Raw genomic sequence first — 13,222 nt, 5'->3', positions numbered from 1 at the left:
TTTCTTGTTACCCTTTGGTACTTGAAGGTGATGAGAGAATTTATGAATAGTGAATATTAAAATGTGGGAAATTGAATCCTACCAATAAGATGAGAGTTTAGGTAGTCAACCAACTTAACTACTAACATTCTCCTATTTGTTGATTAATTGTTCAGGCTTCTTTAGTTCCAAAAAAAGTAGAATAATTGTTTCTTAAAATTTAAAATGTTTTCAATCTATTTTCTAGGAAATTTACTATTTATCGGGTAAAAGTACCTCAAAAATGTTTTGAATAATTTTGTATTGTTGTAAAAATATTGAATCTATTCTCCTCCACATCCGTCCTCCCTTCCTCCTCTTCCACTTCTACTTCATCTTTCTCTTCCTATTCCTATTCCTCTTCATCATTCTCCTCCTTCACATCTTTTTCGTGTTCCTCTTGTTTTAATTCTTCCCCTTCCTCTCCCCCTCAAACTTCTTCATCGTCCTCTTCTTCTTGTTCGTCTTCTTTTTCTTCTCCTCCTCCTCGTCCCCCTTCTTCTCCTTAATCTTCTTCTGCTTATTCTCCTTTTCCTTATTCTCCTTCGGTTATTCAACATAACAGGTCTTTACTTCAAAGTAATTTTTAATTCATAAAAGGTTAATAAGTTTGATAAATAATTAGATATATCTTATCTCATTTTCAATTTTATCGATTTTGAATTATTTGAAGCAAATGTATTTCGCTAAAGTACAAAGGACTTGTTTCTTCAAACCCACATACAGCCCAAATATTATCCAATAAGACACTATTGTTCATTAAACCCGGGCCGAAACCCCTCAAATAAATACCTCTATTCTTTTTTTTCATTATCATTATTTTCTTTCCCAAATGAACTGGAAACCCTATTAGCCCCTGTGTTAAAGCTCTTCAATTGTAAAATATCTATGTTGTACAAGTTCTTCTGAAAGAAAACAATCATTTTTCAATCATTGCCATTAGATACTGAAGATAAAAAAAAAGTTACTTCTCGATAATTGTTTTTTGTTTTTTCAATTCCAAATTTGTACAATACTTAACTTATCATCTCAATTCATTGCTCCTTAAAAATTTATATTTCACCAAGATCCTTTATTTGATTTTTGACGTGATCTGCTATTTTATAGTATGTTATATGTCATGTAGTAAGTTATCTGCTATGTTTAAAAATTAAAAAGGAATTGGTTAAGAATAATGGTTAGTTAATTTTTGCTCAGAGTTTGATATACATTTCTAGTTGGAATAAACATTTCTTTGCATTTTTAATACAAAAAATCTGATACAAATAGTATTTTGTCAAACATATTATTTACGTCAATATTCTACTTATCTTTTGGTTATTCAATTTGACGCATGCTTGTAATTCGTTGGAATTTTAATTGAATGACTTGTATTAACCCAAAAACTATTAACTATTTACCTTGATTTTACTTTCTTAACTATATGAGAAACACAATTTAAATAAAGTCGTCACGCTTCAATGTTTCCTTTTAGTGTAAATTTTAAGTACTATTTCACTTTGCATCATTCATGTAGGTACCAACTCCTTTTAAATTCATGATTTATAAGGAGATGAGTTATAAATATTTTGTCACTATTGATCCTACCATTTGAAAAATATTTAAAAATAAACAAATGAGTATGATATTTCTAGTAATTTTCTTACTAAAACTACATCCAAAGCCAATATGACATGAATTTGTATTGTTTTAGTTTATTCTGGAGCCTATTTTAGTTTTTAAAAAACAATAATTTTTATTTATTTATTAGTAGTGAAGGCCTACTTGTATTTAACAATAATTTTGGTATTTTATTTGAAGTATAACTAGGACTTTTGTAATCAATCTATGACTTGTATTCTCTAGTATAATCAACTCCTACAAGAAGGAGTTTGTACTCGATAGAATAATAAATATGTAATATATTTGTTTATTTTATTGTGTAGTGATCATCTGGAAATTATGGAGGCTGCATTAAGGTAGAAGACCATGATTTCATGGAGACTAGTTCTTTGAAGACCCTTATATCAATAATGATTCTTAGAAGCTTTGCTTACGTTCTTCAGAAGCTTTTCCCTATAGATCTATTTTTGGTTCCAACAGTTATTCTTGTGACTCAGGTTTTTAGATTTTATTCCTTTAAATTTAATTCAAAGGATAATAACATCTAAGAATTCTCCGTCATTAATCTATGTGAACATTTAAGTCCTAAATTTATGTGAAATAGAAGAGCTACTTCCTTTTATATGGTTCACATTTATTAAAGTTATAGTTTTTTTAACTTCGTAAGAAAATATTGAAACTATTCAGAAAATACGAAATTACTTTGCATTATGAAAATATTTTCATCACAGAAAAAGTAATATTTCAATTTATTAATTTTACTTTAACTAGTTACATTCTTATGATTGATAAAAACATAAATGTTCTTCCTATTTTAGGAGTATCATTTGTGAACTAAATATATAGAAGAGAAACAAAAATTTCTCTTTCATTTAATCTCTTTCACCTATTCATGTATTGTCTGAAATATTTTTCTTCCTATTGTGAATATTTAGACAATTGTTTTTGTGCAACTCCAAACTTTCAACCACGAGGACACGTGTTTGGAAGATCTGTAGAAGCTTGGAGAGTGACTTGACTTAACTATTAACATCAAATTCAGGCCAAAATTACTTTCATGGCAGTGACTTGTCATTACGTATTGTTTGTCATAATTCACTTACTATTTTAATTCTTGTTCGATATCAATATTGTATTATTTCCCTAATAATTTGAAAGCAATTTTCCGAATACAATATTTATAAATGGCTATTTCGTTGAATAAAATTTTTTCTTATCTTTCAAAGCTTGAGTATTTGGATAAAAATAATTTTAAACGCTGGTCACTTAAACATCTTAGTTTATTTGAAGATTTAGAAGTTAATTATATTTTGTTTAACAAACCTTGTACAGACGATAAGTTAATCGTTGAACAAATTTGTGAATATGAGAACTTGACTGTTGATGTTCTCAACAATGGTATTAAGATGATTGACTATTTTTAGGCTTATGTGTTGTGCTTGAAAAATGTCCATAAACTTGGAGTAATTATAGATATCAACTGAAATATAAGAAAATAAAACTATATCCCTAAAACTTATTGGTCACATGAGAACTGAAGAGGCGAACTGTATATACAATAGGATGAAAGGTTTTTACTTAATTCTTTCACAGATTCGTATTGAATTTTCTGCTAATGCTATGAATGACATGTTCAAAGGAAAACTGAAGAATTTCATAAGAAAGAGACATATAAAGAAAAGAATTACTTAAACAAGTCGAAGATTCAAATTCAAAAATCTAAGGATCCTTTCTTTGTCTACGGAAAACTTAGTCATAATGCTAGCCACCGATAAGTAAGACAAAGACAGAACTTACGGTAAGAAAGACAAGCTGATGGTCAAGCTCATCTTGGTGAGAATAATGAAGTGATTATTGTTGTAGTTGTTCTAGTGGCTAACATTATTAATCGGTGTTGGGCACAAACCCTTCAATACATTTTTGTGCCAACAAAGAGTTATTCCATGACTTTGAGGAGTAAACTAATGACAATTGTGTTTACATGGGTTCTCCACTACAGGAATGATGGATAAAGGAAATTTTTACATAATGTAACTTTAGAAAAAATTTAGCCTTGAATAATGTTTTGTATATACTTTACATTTAGAGATATAGTTTTTGGAGTTCTTCTTAATGAAGTAGGACATTTAACTATATTTAAAGGTGATAAAATAATTATTTTTTAGGGAGGAGACTTTATTGGGAAGAGATATCTTCGTGGAGAAATATTTGTATTGAACAATGTTCAATAGATTATCAATAATGCTAGTATTTAGAATTCTGCTTATATTTTTAAGTCTATTAATTTGTGTTATCGTAGAGTATGTCATGTTAGAATTGCTTCTATCAAAACACTTACAAAAATATAATTAATTTCTATGATAAACATTGATGATTTTTCAAAAATCTTGTAAATGTAAAAGCAAAACATGTAAGGAAACCTTTGAAATCTATTATTAGTACAAAAATTCATGTTTTTGAACTAATATATTCAAGTTCAACAAACTTAAAGAATATTGTTTGAAAAAGTGGAAAAAAGTATTAATTTTCAAGATACACTAAGGTATATAGTCTAATATCTATAGATGAGGTTGAAAGTATGTGTTGGAATTCTGACCCCCAAATTCGCCTTATAAACAGGTTTATTCTATATGTTCCTTTGAGAAATTACAGCATTTACGTTTTGTGAAGTAAATAAAATAATGACACAATATTTTATCGCGGAAAACCCCAACTCACAAGGGTAAAAACCACGACCTACACCTCTATAGGATTTAACTCCACTTTATAAAATTTCAAGTCTCAACAAAAGATTACAAAGCTATGTAACCTAAGGAATTATAAACTCTAATTCCTAGAGGAATTATAAACTCTAGTTCCTAGCTAAGAAATTATAAACTCTAATTTCTAGCTACCCAAAGACACAACCCCCCCCCCCCCCCCCCCCCGGTTTTATATGTTCCAATGTTCCTCAAGTTTTACAACTTGTCGAATAACTCCTACTAACAAAACTAAGATCGTAAACAAGACTCTTGAATACAATCTTACAGTTTTTCCTCACAAATTGCTACACTCCCAATAAATCTAAAAATTCTTTCAAACTTCTTGATCGTGTTTTGATCTTCTCTCTATGTAAGTGCACAATTTTTTTTATGCAAATAGCTCCCTATTTATAGATCAAAACATCAACAAATCCTTGTATAATTCAACTTGTATTTGACTTCTACAAATCCTTGTTGACTTCTACTTGGACTCCTTTTCTACAGAATTTCCTAAAACAAATAAGAAAACACAATTTCCTTAAATAGATTACCTTAAATAGGAATTAGTTTTCCTTCTTTCACTTGGCTTTGAACTCCTTTATAAAAGGAAACTTTTAGTACTTGTTGCTTGTCGAAAAAATAATAATTCCACAGCTTTATAACTTCTAATTCACGTGGTTGACGTTCTCCTTATCCAAGTCAGATTCGTTATATAAGGAACACGTCTGTACAACCTGTTTCTGTATTTGTCAATTATCAAAATCTTTATCATTCTAACAAATTCCCCCTTTTTGATGATGACAATTATACATTTCGAACTCACCAAATAAGACACACACCTTCCTTATTTTGCCATGTTACACTACAACTCCTTAACTTTGCCATGCTTCAAAACAACAGTACTTTAAAAAATTCCCCCTTTTTGACTATGTCAAATTTTATCTTCTTGCATTGAATAGGTACACATCACTCATATGCAGTTGCTTCCCCCTTTTAACATTAGGCAAATTCGATACTCATGGCCACTAGGCTATCACTTACACAAACACTTAATAATCAAGAACTCAATGAGATAAAACAAAGCATTAGCATAAACATGAGAGATAGACATTAACCTGAAACTCAAATCCGACATTAGCATTAATCAAAAATCATATACACCGCAAATGTAATCAAAATTAAACATAGAATCAAACACTAGTGATGAAAAAAAAATTGGAAGTCAAAGGCTAGAGTGGTTAGGTAATATCAAACGATGAGAGGATAAATAAAAGTCATTTTTCAGCAGCAAAAATATCTTTTTGAATAACAAAATTAGTAGTCTTCTCAATTTCAAAGTTAACCTTTGTCTATGCACGCTCAATCCTTTTTTTTCTTTTTTTTTATCAGTTTTAAGGTTCTTGTTCAATCAATAATGTTCTTTTGGCAGAAACAATAGTTTACTCATCTTTAATTTCAATAGAGTCAGTAAGAGGAACAAATTTTCTTGAATATCACTTGTAAAGGAACATGTTCTCTCAATCTGTTCCCTGGACGTGTACTATCAACTGCAGCACCAACTATAAATTTTATTTTATTTTATATCAATCCGAAATCCAAGTTTATATGGTTCCCAATAGAAGAACTAGGTTCGACTGATGTATCTCTCATCGATTCCCTTTTACTAGATGCACCCAATTTGATCCTAACAAGTGAACTTTGTTAGAGTATATGGTCTCCAAAATATTCCCCCTCACAATGTAAATCCTCCAAGACTTTACTCAATACAAAATATTCCCCCTAAGAACTAGCACACTCTACTTTCTTAATCTGTATTAATAAGGCCCCATGTAGAGGTGTCCTCCATCAAATTCATCTCAACCACTGATGGTCACATTAGAATAAGGCTTTTCAAGAAGATTTTGTTTTGGTATTATTTAAGGCATGAATATCTTTTGGGACAAGTGGAAGAAATAGGTTCATGTTCATTGACTTTATTTTTAATCATGAATAATTATGGTGCACATACCTTAGATCTCTGGATAATGCTGAATTTTGCTTCAACTTTACCGAGTCTCTCTGCTGTGCTAGATGCAAATGCAATGTTATAGTGCATGAGTAGCATGACTTTTAAAGTGGTCTAGAGACATACACCTTAATGTACAAAACTGAGCATAGAATTCAATATTATAGGCCAATATGCACAATGTTCATTAGCCATTTTTGGATACATAAGTAATCCTAATCATCCCCAAGTTTCAAATTGTTCCTTTTGAAAGTGTTTTCCTTGGCTGATCATAGTTTTGATTGATTGATCATCTTAGTGCACTTGTTAGATACTGCATAGGTTGAACCTATTTCCTTCAACATGCTTCTTCAGTCTTTCTCCTTTTTTTTCAACTTTTTTTTCCAGTTAATGTTATTCATCCATTCTTTTTTTTTCTATTCAAGTGAGAGGATTTTTTGTTAAAGTTACAATCATGCATCTGAAATAGCATGTTCAATTGGTGAATGTTCTCTGCTTGCTCTAACTTTTCCAGCAAATTCAAATGTTAGATTTAGGAACCCAGACTAGCTTGGGTCCTTTGTATTGATAAAAAGGATGAATAAGATCTCCATAAGCCCACTTGGGAAGATTATTTTTCCTTTGAGTATATCTGTTCCTTTGAACAGTTTTAAAAGTTCCTCTAGCATTATTTTCTGCACTAGCCTTGTATTTAGGACATTATTGTTTAGAGTGACCTGAGATACCACAAATAATACAAAACATAGGATTCCGATTTATGGGTTGTCCATACCCTATTCCAGTTTTAATGTTCCTATTATTGTTACCTGGATGGATTACTATCATGGATGATTTTGTCCACTTATTTGCTCTTTCGAGATCACTTCTCATCCGATTTAATTCAAGATTCATTCTTTTAGAGTTTTCCGTTTATAGTTTTAAAATATTTTTGAGTTTGTCGACCTCAAGTGTTTGGTTAGGCAGTTCACTCTCAGTTCTTAGTTCCAAATTGTGAGATTCAAGTTGCTTGATTTTCCCTAGAAGGTCATGTTTGTTCTTATTAAGATCAATGTGCTCAAACTTTAAGCTAGATAAGGAAGTAAGTAGTTGACTCTTGGTGTTAACAAGTTCTTGAATTGTGTCTATGGAAGCAAGTAATAAGAATGAATGTTTTTTCTTAGAGAACCTTACTAATTTATCTTTTAGGTTAAGAAGATTTACCTCAGTTTCTTCAGAGTCTGATTCAGGTTCAACATCTGATTCTTCTATCGCCATCAAAGCAATGTCCTCATCATCTTCTTCATACATGTCTGAATAACCTGTTCTCCAAGCTGCATACATTGGTTGTTCTCTTTCTTTGTTTTTCTTTTTATTAAAGAGCCCCTTCCTTTATTTTTCAGTTTTTTTCCCTTTTCCATTCTAATTCCCACATTGGGCAATCCATGATCTGATGATCTGTCTCACCACACTTGAAGCAGCCTCCACTCTTTGGTCTCTCAAGATTTCTTTCTTATTAGGGTGGCAGTTTCTTGCTAGCATTTAATCCCCTTTTTAAGAGTTTCTTGAAGTTCTTACTTATCAGAGCAAGATCATCACATCTATGTAAGATTCATCACTTTTAGTTTCTTTAAATCCATGATTTTTCTCTTTTTTTCCTTCACCTCTTTTGTCAACATTCATCTCATAAGTTTTGAGATTTCCTACTAATTCATCCAAAGTCATATTGGTTAGATCTTTGGCTTCTTTGATTGCAGTAACTTTTATTTCCCATGATCTAGGCAGAGTCCTTAGTACTTTTTATACCTATTCCTCAGAGGTGTATACTTTGCCAAATGATATAAACTCATTTACAACAGTGGTAAATCTGGTGATCATATCTTGAAGTGATTCTCCAGATTTCATCTTGAAGGTTTCATATTCAGAACAAAGTCTGGCAATTCTGAATTTATGAACTTGATTTTTACCTTCGTGAGCGTTTTTTAATGTGTCCCATATTTGTCTTGCAAAGGTACAACTAGAGATGCGGTTAAACTCATCAGGTCCTAATCCACATACAAGAATGCACTTAGCTTTTGCATTCTTTCCGAACATCTTGTAATCGGCTTCTCCATACTTTTCTATAGGTTTAGGTACCTTATTCCCTTCACTATCAGTAATAGTAGGAATTAATGGTCCATAAGTAATTCTAACACATAATTCGTAATCTTCAGCTTGAATGAAATCTTCCAATCTTGTCTTCCACCAATAGTAGTATTCTCAATTAAATAATGGTGGTCTGTTGATATGTTGCCATTGACCATGCCCAAGAAGAGGTGCAGAATTCATTACGATCTTATCTTGAGTTGTTAGACTCTTTAAAGATAACCTGCTCTGATACCAATTGTTGGAATTCTGACCCCCAAATTCGCCTTAGGAACAGGTTAATTCTATATTATCCTTCGAGAAATTACAACAGTTAAGTTTTGTGAAGTAGATAAAATAATACCACAATATTTTATCGCGGAAAACCCCAACTCACAAGGGTAAAAACAACGAAATACACCTCTGTAGGATTTAACTCCACTTTATTAAATTTCAAGTCTCAACAAAAGATTACAAATCTATGTAACCTAAGGAATTATAAACTCTAATTCCTAGACGAATTATAAACTCTAATTCCTAGATAAGAAATTATAAACTCTAATTTCTAGCTACCCAAAGACACAAAACCCTACAACTTGTCGAACAACTCCAACTCACAAATGTAAACAAGACTCTTGAATACAATCCTACAATTTTTCCTTACAAAATGTTACACTCCCAATAAATCTCAAAATTCTTTCAAACATCTTGATCGTGTTTTGATCTTCTCTCTATGTGAGTGCACAATTTTTTTTTATGCAATTAGCTCCCTATTTATAGGTCAAAACTTCAAAGAATCCTTGTATAATTCAACTTGTATTTTCCCTCTACAAATCCTTGTTGACTTCTACTTGGACTCCTTTTCTACATAATTTCCTTAAATAAATAAGAAAACACAATTTCCTTGAATAGATTTCCTTGAATAGGAATTAGTTTTCCTTCTTTCTCTTGGCTTTGAACTCCTTTCTAAAAGGAAACTTTTTGTACTTGTTGCTTGTTGAAAAAATAATAATTCCACAGCTTTATAACTTCTAATTCACGTGGTTGACGTTCTCCTTATCCAAGTCGGATTCGTTCTGTAAAAACACGTCTGTACAACCTGTTTTTGTATTTGTCAATTATCAAAATCTTTATCATTCTAACAGTATGTTCTTTAAATTCGAAGTAAAAATAAAATAGACAAGAAAATCAAGAGATTTTTGGATCTGGTAGGGGCAGTAAATATAATACGAAAATTCTGGAGTATATTTGTAAGAAAAATGACATTATACATGAGCTTAGTGCTCGTTATATTCCAACAAAATGGTGTAGCTGAACAAATATATAAAACCCTTGACGAAATGATAAATTCTATGATTTTAAGGTCGAGTCTATCAAACAACATGTAGGGGGAAGCTTTCTTATTTGCATGTTAGATTCTTAATGGTCCCTCATAAAACGTTAGACAAGACCTAATATATGTTTTAGAAATGCTTTTCTCCTAATTTGAAATTTCTGAATGTTTTGAGGTCTTTGGTTAAGGTAAGACAATCTGATTTTAAATGAGTAAATGTGGGTTGTAAGACTTTTGACATCGTCTTTATTGGGTATGTGAAAAAGAGTGCTGCATATAGATTTTTGTTTTTAAAATAGTTTTTCTATTTGTGATTCTTGACGTGCTGAATTTTTTGAAAATTTCCTTTGAAAAATGATGTGTTTGGTGATATGTAAAATGATGCTTCTACATTTATGTTTGTTGATCCTTATGTTGTTTCTTCTAATGAAGTTATTTCTATGAAGCATTAAATGAACTAACAAGGAGTAAAAGATGTAGATTTGACAACAACTTTGTCATGATTTTATCACTATATTTTTGATTGAAAATTTAGGTATAAGATTTAGTGTCTGTCTAGTTAATAGAACCTAAATCTTATGATGAGGAACCGAGATCACCATATGTGATATTTTGAAAAGAATATACTAAAAATGAATTAAACTCTATAATATGAGATCAATATATGTGATATTTTGAAAAGAAGGTGTTAAAAATAAATTAAAATTTATAGTTTTGAATCACACTTCAGAGTTGTCTTATTTGCATAAAGGTTGTAAATTAATATGTAGCAAGTGGAGATATAAGAACAAATTGAGACCCGAAGCTACAATTGAAAACTATAAGGCTAGAATTTTGATGAGGAGTTTTAACGAAAAGAAAGATGTTGATTATTTTGATATTTATTCTCTTATGACAAAAATAATGACCGTTAGGAGTCTTATTGTTTTTTCCACTTTTCATGATTTAGTGATAAAATGGATGTCAAAACAATATTTTTAAATGGTTGCCTAGATGAATAGTTATATTTAACTCAACCAAAAGGTTTTGTGGTTCCAGGAGAAGATAGTTAAATATTGAAGTTGAGTATGTCCTTGTATGGAGTAAACTAGACACCTAAGCTTATGAAAAGTCTTATATCACATTAGTGGATAATGATTTTCTTGTCAATTAATCTTATACCTATGATTATTTAGAAATGAAAGGTTCAAATTGCGTGATATTATGTATATAACTTGTTAATTTTTGTCCAAAAATTACTGTTATTGATAAAACTAAGAACTTTTTGTCTACTAAGTTTCAAATGGAAAATCATTATTAAGTAGATGTAATTTTAGGAATCAAAATTAAAAGAAATATTGACGATTTCTCTTTGTGTCAGTCTCATTACATTAAAATCAAGTTTAAAAAATTAATTATTTTGATGTAGTTTAGGGAGATCTCCTCGTGATCCTAGCATTCACTTGTAATAGTATAAAGATTCTAGTGTTTCTCAAATGAAATATGCTAAAATAATTGGGACTGTAATGCTTATGGTGTTCTTTGTTTGTCCTGATATAATTTCTGTTGTTAGTATATCAAGTAGACATACTTATAATCCTAGTAGTAAACATTAGAAGGTTGTTCGTCGCATTAAAAGTTGTGTAAAATTACATTTTTAGGTTGTGTTGTATCTGTGCAGTGACAAATGTCCAAGTGCAGTTAACACTTCTAGTGCACACCATTGACTAAGGAGATGTGTCTCTTCACGGTGCATTAATGTGTTGTACGCACTTCAATTCATGTAGCCACGAGAAATATTGTGGGTTTAATTTTTTGTCCAAAACAAAATTTCATAATGGATATATTTGCCAAAGTCCAACTTGAGTCGAATGACCGACAACGGTAAAACAAGAGTTGAAAGCTTCTTAACCCCTTTAACAACATAGAATTTCTTCTATATGTAATCATTTAAAAGTTCCTTTCTCCCACCAATGGTTAAAAAATTAACATTTTGAGCAAAACAATCTTTAACGAAGAAAATAAAAGGTAGAGTAGTACTATTAATAAGACCATTAGGCGAAGAAAATGAATAAAATAAATAGATAATTTTCATGTCAAATTCATGAAGTTCATTAAAAAAAATCTTGAAGAGGTAATTTACCTCTTAAATATACTAAATTTCTTGTAGTGTTGTTATTCCCCGAAATTTATGTCCACGCAAATATATTCCGACTAAAATTCTAGGTTGTAATACGGAACTTGGGCACTGATATCTCTAGTATCTTGTTTAGTTCATGTGCGCAAGCTATGTCTTTAAAAATTAAAGGTATCCTTTTCAATACAACTTTCGTGACTTCTCTCTATTTTGTATACTATCAAGACATCCCGGCCTATTCTGGCGTCATCAACCCACACTTGATTATAAACAAATCATATGTTATTTTGTTTCTAATTAACATTTAACATGCTTTATGATACAATCAATGTATTCTTTAGATATGAAATAAGTATATGCATATTTATTCACCTTTTGGATCAAATAGTAACCGCAAGGACGAACTTCCTCCCTTTTAAGTTCCCAAACATTAGCGGTGCACGGTGTGACAATTGCATCAATAAGATTGTAGCTAATGAAATTAAATGCCATGAAATTGGTGATGCATTTGTTAACACTGGCTTTACAAATTTTATGGCATATACGTTTCTAGAGAGCCCATGTGTGCTGACATATCACCAATTTCCTTTTATACACTTTCATCAGCTACAATCTTACGAATGCAATTCAACTGCTTATGTTTGGGAACTTCAAGAGCAGGAAGCTTCTCCTTAGGGTTATTGGTTGACCCTAAAGGTGGACAAAATTTCATGTCCTTTATCATCTTAAAAACATATCAACTACATCAAAAAGTATGAAAAATGTAAAATCAATATAAAAATAAGGGAAACCTATCGGTGACTTCATAAACTTAGCACAAAATTTCACTTAGACACTTTAATTAAACTTTGTTCCGATTAAAAACCTTATGTAGGGATGCACATTGTCATTTAGACACTTTTTGCTGACTGAACGTTGTACTTGTATAACACGTATTTTATGCGCGTTTGAGAAGCCTTTTTGGTGAATTTTTCTCTCTTTCTTCTTCTCCCTCACTGTTTCTCTATGCAATCTTTCACCACTCTCCACTGATTATTATTTTTACTCCTTCCCGCTCGCTCATTTTCTCTGCAACCATAGACCATCCCTCATCACCAACCAAATTTTGAGAAAATACATTATTTTAGTTTTGCATGTATACTACATAGTTTTTTGGTTATTCCCTGAATATGAAATTTATTTTCTATCCATCATTCAACAATGATTTAAAGCACACAAAAAATATTTTTCCACTTCTTTTGCACTATATCCATTAGAGGAGAAATAAGTAATGAAATTATTTAATTGATAATTATCCGATCATCTCT

At 30.8% G+C, this 13,222-nt stretch overlaps 1 protein-coding gene across 1 annotated transcript; it reads right to left on the bottom strand.

The window, feature by feature from the left end:
• Positions 1 to 423: 423 nt before the first annotated feature.
• Positions 424 to 7,686, bottom strand: LOC138348648 (uncharacterized). Its single transcript, XM_069298209.1, has 3 exons — positions 7,567 to 7,686; positions 6,370 to 6,480; positions 424 to 561 (listed from the first exon to the last, which is right to left on the bottom strand). Exons 1-3 carry the CDS (start codon positions 7,684 to 7,686, stop codon positions 424 to 426), a joined length of 369 nt encoding a protein of 122 aa, XP_069154310.1.
• Positions 7,687 to 13,222: the final 5,536 nt, after the last annotated feature.

This window comes from Solanum lycopersicum, chromosome 5 (genome assembly GCF_036512215.1).
Source record: "Solanum lycopersicum chromosome 5, SLM_r2.1".
NCBI classification, from domain to species: domain Eukaryota; kingdom Viridiplantae; phylum Streptophyta; class Magnoliopsida; order Solanales; family Solanaceae; genus Solanum; species Solanum lycopersicum.
This window is presented reverse-complemented; position numbering and strand designations above follow the sequence as displayed.

What these genes read in the sequence shown, in the direction of transcription:
- LOC138348648 (XM_069298209.1), bottom strand. Translation starts at nt 7,686, where the DNA reads ATGTATGCAGCTTGGAGAACAGGTTATTCAGACATGTATGAAGAAGAT. An exon ending in CAGACTCTGAAGAAACTGAG is followed by an intron (nt 6,481 to 7,566) that starts GTAAATCTTCTT and finishes GTATGTCTCTAG; the next exon opens with ACCACTTTAAAAGTCATGCT. An exon ending in GCATTATCCAGAGATCTAAG is followed by an intron (nt 562 to 6,369) that starts GTATGTGCACCA and finishes GAATAACCGAAG; the next exon opens with GAGAATAAGGAAAAGGAGAA.